The sequence below is a fragment of the Pteropus medius genome, unplaced genomic scaffold (genome assembly GCF_902729225.1).
Source record: "Pteropus medius unplaced genomic scaffold, Ma_sr-lr_union100, whole genome shotgun sequence".
Taxonomy (NCBI): Eukaryota; Metazoa; Chordata; class Mammalia; order Chiroptera; family Pteropodidae; genus Pteropus; species Pteropus medius.
In genome coordinates this window covers 4,249,624-4,259,418 of record NW_024349799.1, presented here as the reverse complement: position 1 = coordinate 4,259,418, position 9,795 = coordinate 4,249,624, and the positions used below count along the sequence as shown (strand labels likewise).

The following is a 9,795-nucleotide window of genomic DNA, read 5'->3' as shown; positions in this document are numbered from 1 at the left end:
ATCCAGAATATTAAAAAAACTCATAACCCCGCAACAAAAAGACAAACAACCCATTTAAAAATGGACAAAGACCTTGAGCAGACGTTTCTCCCAAGAATATACAAATGATCAACAAGCACATATTAATACAGTCAATACCATTGATCATTGAGATAATGCAAATTAAAACCACAACATTATACCAATTCACTCAATCTAGAATACTTAAAATAAAAAGACATATAATAAGAATTGCTGGTGATGATGTAGAGGAATCTACACTGCTATTGGTAATATAAAATGGTGCAGACACTGAAAAACAGACTGGCTGTTCCTTCAAAGGTTAAACATAGAGTTATCACGTGACCTCGTATTTCCACTGCTAGGTATACACCCAAGATAATTGAAAACATATATTCATACAAAAAGTTGTGTACAAATGTTATGGTAGCATTATTTATAATAATAAAAATGTAGAGACAACCCAAATGATCAAGAATTGATTAATGGATAAGCAAAAGTGGCATATTCATACAATGGAATATTATTCAGTCATAAAAAGGAATGAAATATTGATACATACTATAACACAGATGAACCTTGAAAATGTTATGCTAGAAAGAAGCAAGATGTAGAAGACCACATATTATATGGTTCCACTAGTATAAAATGTCCAGAATAGGGAAATCCATAGTGACAAAAAGTAGACTAATGGTTGCCAGGAGCTGGAGAGAGAACAGAATGGGTAGTGACTGCTAAAAAATACGAAGTTTTTTTTTGGAGTGATGAAAATGTTCTGGTGACAGTTACACAAGCTTGTGAATATCCAAGAACCCACTGAGCTGTGCTCTTCAAAATGGTGAATTTTATGGTATGTGAATAATATTTTGAGGGTAAACTTAGCCAATTTATTCTGGGAAGGTCAATAAGGTCCTGTAAGGAGAACAGATTAGAGGTTGAGGTGAGAGACACCTTAACAAATGTACATGTGAAAAAAGGCTTCAGAGTTTACTTGTAGAGGGCGTGACCTGGACCATGTCCTAGGACATAGCTCACTTTTGCAACTTATCCTGGTGGGAGGAGAGGGCGGAGCCTTGCAGAGCACATGGTGGTGACCTCAAGGGATATGGCTTCTGTAAACTTCCCGGAGAATTCATTTTCCATTAAGGCTCTTATCCTGCTTCATTTGGTCCTATGATCAGTGCCCCTGAAGAGTTTATAAATGGTACATCTGATGCAACAGCTCACAAACTTTTTAATAACTCCCATTGCTCTTGATTTCAGCAGCCTGAGCCCAACTTCATTTCACAATTTAAGCCTAAGTTTTGATCTCTGAGGAATGACCCTTCCTTTAAGGTGAATCCTATCTGTGATCTTGGTCTGAGACAGGCCAGGAGAAGAATGGAGCTTCAGGAGAAGGGTGGCCTGGAAGATGGGAGGCTCTAAGTCCACTTGGCCACATTGGGCTGGAGGTAGGTGATGGTCCCCATGTCCTTCCCATGGACACGTCAGCACTAGGAAGGCTCCTGTCAAAGACTATTGTACGATAAGCATGGGTTGGAGAGAAGGTATAGGAAAGTCATTGGGCCAGAATGCAAGGGGAATGTGATTTGGGGGTCAGCTGGGTTTATTTGGAATTAAGACATTTGTCTGTATTGCCTAATGTATTGAGTGGGATTTAGATCAGAAGGTAGGAGGGAGAGCAGAATGGAGACACCACTGGTTTCTCCCCCACCTCCCACACGCACACTACAGCTTCCTCCCACGCCTAGGAGAAAACAATCCAGGCCTTTCTCACACTTCCCACCCTCTGATGTTTCCCTTATAATCCTCTTTTATTCCTCCACACACTTCTCCTGCCTGCTGCCTCTCCAGGTTTTCATTCTTTCCCTACTGCTATACCTCCATCATATCCTTCCTTAAATCCTGTGTTTAAAAAAAGCTGTTAATGCTCCCAAGATGACCACCAGCGAGATTCACCCCCATTTTTGAGAACACTTGTTCCTTTTCCCTTCCTCTCTCTTAATCCAGTGCGGACTGATTGCCTGAGAGCAAGACAGATGGGAGACAAGATTAAATATCAACAGAAAGGGGTCTGGAATCCTTTCTTTACCCCATACACGTCCATGTCCTTTCTTTATGTCTCTGTTTTCTTTCCCATCTAGAATCCCTCTAAATCTATGCTCTATGCAGGTAGATGGAAGAATCATTTCCCAAGGTTCTTATAAGTTTGTGGAAGGGATGCTGGCCATGCTAAGATGATGCTTCAGGTTCCTAAGTCTGGCGATGCTGGGAATTAGGATGCTTGCGTTCCCTTCAAGGTCCCTGAAACTGAACTGTTTCATGAGTGACTGCTCTCTCTCTTCCCACCTGTGTCAGTGGTCTGGCCCATCCTAGCCTTCCATCCACTATCAAGCTATCAAACATTCTTTTGGGAACTATCTATGAGAAAGGTTATATGTGCATTAGGAACTGTGTAGTGCTAAACATATCAGACATCACAAGCCCATGTGAGGTGACACAGCCATCCTTATGGAAAATGACCAGTACATGGCAATGTATGAAGAAGCTAATTACCCTTGGGCCTTGAAGGAGAGGAACAGGATGGCAAAGCAATGCGGGTTGGGCACTGGCCTGATGAAAGACATTGAGGCCTGAGGAACTGAGGCGAATATCAGTCTGTCGAAGCCAAGGATTCTTAGGGGCGAGCAAGTAAGACGAGAAGTGCGGTTAGGATGCCATCCTGGGACTCACCAACCTGGTTCATCTCACATTACAATGTGAGAGGAGAAAATATCTTTTAGGAGATTGACTTATATATGATGTCGTACAGTGTACATCACTAATAAAAGTGTATACAAGGATATGATAATTGTATCTTAATAGGGACAAAAAACAGAGATAATATAGGTATGCTGATGGCATTATTGGGATCAATGACCAGCTTTGCTGCTTATTGTCTGTGTGACCTGGGGCAAATTATTTAACCTCTTTAAGCCTGAGACTACTTATCTGTAAAGGAGGGATAATTAATAGTACTTATTATACTTTATAAGTGTGAGAATGATGTATGGGAATTAAACAGGCTAATGCTTGCTTATAAAATGTTCGGCCTAAGGCCTAGCACAGAGTAAACATGCAATAAATATTTGCTACAACAATGACAACAATTACTACTACAAGTACAATTAAAGTTTGACTACTTCGACTGTTGCCGAGTGGCTGATGGGTCTGCAAAGAAAGATAAGACCCAGTTTATGTGGAAGCACCCAAAAACCCATGAAGTGTGAATTCTTTCTGTAGACAATGAAGAAGCAAGGAAAATGTTATTTGAGGAAATAGAAGTCGATTTTATTGGGTTCAGAGCAGGAGTCCACAGGGTCTGGAGGACCTCTGTGCACTTGTCAATTTTCTTCTTCTTTTGTCCTATTTCTGCAGCCTCACGAGCAGTGTTGTTGTTGTTGTATGTTTTCATTTGTTTGTTTGTTTGTTTTCCGGTGATGAATCTTGGCCTTCTTCCTCTGTTCCTCCAGAGTGGCTGTACCTGCCAGTACTTCCAGCCGAGCCCATGAGCCAGCGACCTCAGTAGGCGCACTTTAATGTAAGCTTCAGAGGCACAATCTTGAGGGTGGCAGGAACCAGATTTTTCTTGTCCTGGGGTGCGGGGAGCCCTTCAGACACCTTGATGCAGTCCAGGGAGGCCAGGCCCCGTTTGGTCTCGTAGGGCAGCACACCTCACACAGTCCGCCAAATGATGCGGCTGGAGGCTCGGAAGTGGTAGGGGCTGCGGGATAGGTAGGTGTTCTTCAACTTGCAGAGCGAGGTCAGGTACTTCACCTTGTTTCTAAAATTGCCAGAAATGTTGATGCCCTCCCAGGACACGAACATCACCTTCCAGACCAGCAATACTTACTGGGCGACGAGGGTCACCAAGTGGCCCAGGATAAGACCTTGGCTTTTGATCACCAGGACCTACCGTATGCCATCTTCGGCATCTGTGTGGAAGTATCATGGAACATTTTTTGAAAACATTTTGGTCTAGAGGAGAAAATATCTTTTAGGAGATTGACTTATATATGATGTCCTACAGTGTACATCACTAATAAAAGTGTATAAAAGGATACGATAATTGTATCTTAATAGGGACAAAAAATAGAGATAATATAGGTATGCTGATGGCATTATTGGGATCAATGATCAGGTGCGAGGGTTGGGGTTTGGGGTGATGGGTTAGCAGTCAAGGACCTTCTCAAAGAGACTAAACCATGACATTTAAGCTGCTGCCTATGCAGTCTAATCTCGACACTGCGTGGCAGAGCTGGGACACAAAGCCAGTGAGAAAACATTACCCTCTCTGTTGGCCTAGGAAGTGTCTGCTCCACCCTTGCCTGTCTCAGCACTTTCTGCCTTAGTGGACTGGGATGAGCCCTTTTTAACCCTGTTTCGTCACATCATTTTCCTTCAAAATGCTTGCCAGGGTTCACAGTTGCCCACGGGGAAGCTGTTCAAACAGTCCTAAGCTGGAAGTGGTGATGCCACAGAATAAACAGGGTGCCTCTTCTTGGACACTATTTTTACACAAATATTTGAGGATAAATGTGAGTTTTAGAGGAGGTAAACGTGGCAGTATTTTGAGTACTGTGATTCTTCATATGTAATTTTAGAGATAATTGTGATTTATATTTGTCTACAGAATTTGATAGAAATCTTTCTACATATGTTTGCACAATTCCCTTGTATAAAGAACATCAAGGCAATGTTGCTGTCCCTCCCATCTGTCAGGTGGGAGTTGGGGAGGAGAGATCTTTCTCTTTGCAAGGTGAGGCCTCAGGGCACATTTTCCTGAACGATTAGGGAGAAGAGTTTTGGAAAAGAGTAACCCAAGGGAATGGGTTCTGAACCAAATAACTCAGTTTCATGTTTAAACGAATGTGTTCTAGATTTTTGATTTGCCAAATAGAGAAACACGTGTCTTCTCGATCCTATATTTTCTATATCGCGTTGGACTTAGCAAAATTTTATAAGCGATGATATTTAAATTTTAAAAAGCCCATCCCAAAGATGTCTACAAATATGTATACAATAGAAAATTCATATAATTTTTAAATATGAAACATAAGAGATCAAAGAAATTTTATATATGTCCTGGGCTGTATTGAGTTCCTCTCGGATGGCCCCATGACAGCAGATGCCAGCAGAGAAATGCTTCTGTGGAAAAGTTGGAGAGTCATTAATCATCTCAGCTTCACTTCAGCCAGGATCATTTGCATATTTTTCTTCACATTTACCTCTGAATTTATATATGGCCATTTCTTGTAGGGCACACCTCTCTTCCTTCAACGATGAAGCATATGAAGCTCCTCAAACCTTTGTTGTGATGAGCATCTATTTGTTTACTTAAGATTACTAGTCTCTACTTTTCATACTCTCAAGATTTTTGCCCCCAGATTGATGATGTTTGTGGTCACAGATATTTGCTGACATGTTTATTCATTCATTGACTAATGGCTATATTTGTGGAGCCTGTGGTTCACAAGGCATGATGTTGGGAGCAGCAGATGTGCAACAGACATGAAACCCATGGACAAGGACAGTGTGGTACAAAGGGAAAAACACCCATTGATGCCTGTAAGACAATGTAGAGTGTGGTTAGGGAGGAAAGTCTGTGAGAGCCTTGAAAATGAATTATTTTCGTGGAAGGCTCTCCTAAGCTCCATCTTACAGTGGAACTCAACAATGACATCATTCAACTCCATCTTCACTCTCCAAGAAAAATGATTGAAGTTTTGTAAATTTTTTTTGTAGGTTTTTTCTCGAAATGTTGGGAAGGTCCCATGGAACCACAGAACATCACATGGGTGTCCGAGTTTGTCCTCTTAGGGTTCTCAAAGACCCAGGAGCTCCAGAAATTCCTGTTCCTGGTATTTCTACTTGTCTATGTCACCACCATTGTGGGAAACCTCCTCATCATTGTCACAGTGACGTTTGACTCCCGGCTCCACATGCCCATGTTTTTTCTGCTTCGAAATCTGGCTGTCATAGACCTCTGCTGTTCCACAGTCACTTCTCCAAAGATGCTGGTGGACTTCTTTCATGAGACCAAGACTATCTCCTACCAGGGCTGCATGGCCCAGATCTTCTTCTTCCACCTCTTGGGAGGTGCCACTGTCTTCTTTCTCTCGGTCATGGCTTATGATCGGTACATAGCCATCTCCCGGCCCCTTCACTATGTCACCATCATGAACACTCAATTGTGTGTGGGGCTGGTGCTGGCTGCCTGGGTCGGGGGCTTTGTCCACTCCATTGTGCAGCTGGCCCTGATGCTCCCATTGCCTTTTTGTGGTCCTAATGTCCTGGATAACTTTTACTGTGACATTCCACAAGTGTTGAGACTTGCCTGCACAGACACCTCCCTCCTAGAATTCCTTATGATCTCCAATGGTGGGGTGTTGGTTGTTATCTGGTTCCTTCTCCTTCTGATCTCTTACACTGTTATCCTGGTGATGCTGAGGTCCCACTCAGGAAAGGCAAGGAGAAAGGCAGCATCTACTTGCACCACCCACATTATCGTGGTGTCTATTATCTTTATTCCCAGTATCTACATCTACTCCCGGCCCTTCTCCCCCTTCTCATTGGACAAGGCTGTGTCCATCAGCTACACAGTCATGACTCCCATGCTCAACTCCATAATCTACACTCTGAGGAACAAGGATATTCAGGCAGCCATGAAGAGGTTAGGCAGGCGACTAGTGATTTGAAACAGGGAGTAAACTTTAAATAGGTTGCATGTAAACAAAAAAACCACCTTTCTACACTTTTGTTTTCCCATTCAAACAGCGCAGGAAGTTTTTTATACACTGAGACAATGAAGATTAAATTAATGTTTCTACATACCTATTCCTTCCTCAGATACTGTGTTAGACACGTTCACACTTTTATCTTATTGTCATAAAACTGACAATGGATATATTATTTTTATATTAAACCATTTTCCAAATGAGGGCACTTGGAGAGAAGTGATTGTCTCAGTGATGAGCAGCAAGTGAATGGCAGAGCTTGGCCAAGGCTCTGGTTCTCCTAACTCCCAGTTTAGAGGCAGGAAATATGGGTGGGATGTGAAACCTGAGGTTTCTCACAACTACAAGGGAAAACCCAGAAGGTTCATCATCTATGGATTAATATGTGTGATGAATGGTCAACAGTTTCATCACATCTCTGAGGCAATCACATCTTTTCCTGCTCCCTACTTCTCTGCCTCTTTCCCCATATGGTTTTTAGGAAGTGGTCTCACTTTTAACACTCTCTAAGTAGTTCCCATGAGGACATTTTCTTTACATTTGTCCTTTTTCTACCAAATACTCCTTGGAAAACCTGCAAACTATTCTATTATCCCAACACAGTCTTTAGGTCATTCGGATGATGTGGCTGAGAGGAGGAGGGTGTAGTATTGCTGGAGAATCAAGGCTAGAGAGGGCAGGACCATGTGTATAAGTGTTCCTGATTCGAAGCGGTGAGTTCAGTTCAAAAGTTGCCACCTCGGGTGTTTTGGGCTTTTTCTTTGACTTCCCACACTGGGATGTGGCATGTGTGAGCTCTTTAGTACACAATGATTATCTCCTTTGAAACAGAATTTTTTTTTACCGCAAGTAGCAGAATAACTTCTTGAGTTAACAATTGGCTTAAATAATGAGGATATTATTATTTCACTTATAAAAGAGTAGAAAATAGGCAACCCCAGAGTTGGTGAATTCAGCAGCTGAAACATTTTAGGGCTGTGGATTGGCTGTTCTGAAATTCCTTGCGTTTCCCCTCATGATGGCAATATGGCCGCCAAACGTTCAGGCATCGTATCTTTAAATTCAAATGATTTAGCAAGAAGGAAGAGGAGAGGCATTCATGTGCTTTTTCTTTTTACCTTATGTCTTTTTCTTCTTTTATATTTAAACACAAATAAAAACTCCAAATGGTCACATGCAAGAATAGAATTAATGTAACTTGAGTTCTGTTTCTTTACAATCACTGTGCTTGCCTGTTTACTTTATAAACTACCATATTAAAGCAGGGATATTTGGCATCAGCGGGCTGATGAAGTATACCTAAAATGAACTTAACAATGATTCTGAATCATTAGAAATTTGCTCTCAAAGAATTGCAGAATCCATGTGGTAAGTAGAGCAACTGTGTAACTGGGAGCTCCTCAAATTAACTTTCATGTAAAATAAATTGTTCACTAAAACATAAATAATATAATGTGTTAATTCAAAGTTCTTAAATATATTATGAAAGCTCAATAGTAACTTCCAAATTACTTAGAAAATAGACAGTATTTTATCACGGACATTATTTAGATGCGCAGTACACAGTGACAATGAAAACCAAGCTGACTTTTAGTAAATGTTATTATTGTTTTAAACTTATCTGCAGAGAATGCACATCTCTTTTTTGGCTGCACTTGGGGCAGCCTGCTCTCACCATCCATCCTTTGGTATGCCACTAGTTCAGTGTTTATAGTATCAAGATAATACAATTAATATTGATAGATGAGCTGTATATTGTACTATAATTACATCTCATCTTCTTGTATTTTCTGGAGTTAACAATTGCCTCTCTTTTGTTTACTTAGATTTCTATATACTAATACTAATAATTTCCACTGCAACTGAAAAGTTTGAAAAAGATGTGAAGTTTAGAGCAAAGATCATTTCTCTGCATAAGAACGTCCAACTGATGAATCACCATTTGCTGAAAAGAATATAATTTTTTTCCACTAAATGGTCTTGGCATTTTTGTCAAGAATCCATTGACCATATTATGTGGGTCTATTTCTAGACTCTATTCAATTTCATTTATCTCTGTGTCTATCCCTTCACTAATACCACATTCTCTTGATTACTACAGCTGTAGAGTAGTTCTTTTTTATTTTTTATTTTTATTTTATTTTTCATTTTTATTTTTATTTTTCAATTTATTTATTTTTATTACGGTGACATTGGTTAATGAAATCCAGTAAATTTCAGGTGTACAATTCAACAGTGAGGCCTATATATATTGCATTGTGTGTTCACTGCCCATAGTTAGATTTATGTCATCCTATTACCTCTCCCCTTCCACCTCCCCCGACCCTCTGATATCACTTATATGTGGGATATAAACCTAAAAGAAACAACAACAACAACAAAAAACAGGACAAACAAATAGAGTAGTTCTTAAAATCAAGTAGCGTGATTCATCCAACCTTATTTGTAAAAATTGTTTTAGCTATTCTAGTTATCTTGCCTTTCCACATGCGTTTTGGAATCATCTTGTCAATATCTATCAAAAAACCTGCTGGAATTTTTATTGTGTTTGCTTCGAAAATATACATCAGTTGGGGGAGGATTGAAATCACCATTGTGCCTTCTGGTTAATGAACACAGTATCTCTCTCCATTGATTTAGGCCACCAAATTCTTTGATTTCTTTGACCAATATTTTGTAGTTTTCAGTATACCTAACAATCCTGTACGCATGTTGTTAGATTTATACTAAAGATCCTTAAATTTAGAACAACTTAAAATATTTTCTTTAAATTGTGGTTTTTAACTGTTCCTTGCTAGTATACTGCTATCTCGCTAAATTTACTAATTTTAGAAATATTATTTGTAGATTCCTTATGAATTTCTACTTAGACAGTCATATTTCTGAGAACATGGATAATCAACATTTTATTTATTTATTTATTTTTATTGCTTTAATTTACTGTCTTGGAACGCCAGAATAACACTGCATAGGACTGCTGTGAGTGGGCATACTTGCTTTTTTTGATTCTTATAGCTTC

The 9,795-nt window shown here is 40.0% G+C and overlaps 1 protein-coding gene and 2 pseudogenes across 1 annotated transcript; 2 read left to right on the top strand and 1 right to left on the bottom strand.

Annotated features, from left to right (window-relative positions):
• The window catches only part of LOC120621133 (60S ribosomal protein L13a-like), a 9,805-nt pseudogene extending 7,777 nt beyond the window's left edge, over positions 1 to 2,028 (top strand).
• A 1,442-nt stretch (positions 2,029 to 3,470) lies between these two features.
• On the bottom strand, positions 3,471 to 4,076 carry LOC120621132 (60S ribosomal protein L13a-like; annotated as a pseudogene).
• A 1,737-nt stretch (positions 4,077 to 5,813) lies between these two features.
• On the top strand, positions 5,814 to 6,737 carry LOC120621147 (olfactory receptor 4D1-like). The gene has a single exon (XM_039886508.1). It carries the CDS (start codon positions 5,814 to 5,816, stop codon positions 6,735 to 6,737), a length of 924 nt encoding a protein of 307 aa, XP_039742442.1.
• The last annotated feature ends 3,058 nt before the right edge of the window (positions 6,738 to 9,795 follow it).

What these genes read in the sequence shown, in the direction of transcription:
- LOC120621147 (XM_039886508.1), top strand. Translation starts at nt 5,814, where the DNA reads ATGGAACCACAGAACATCACATGGGTGTCCGAGTTTGTCCTCTTAGGG.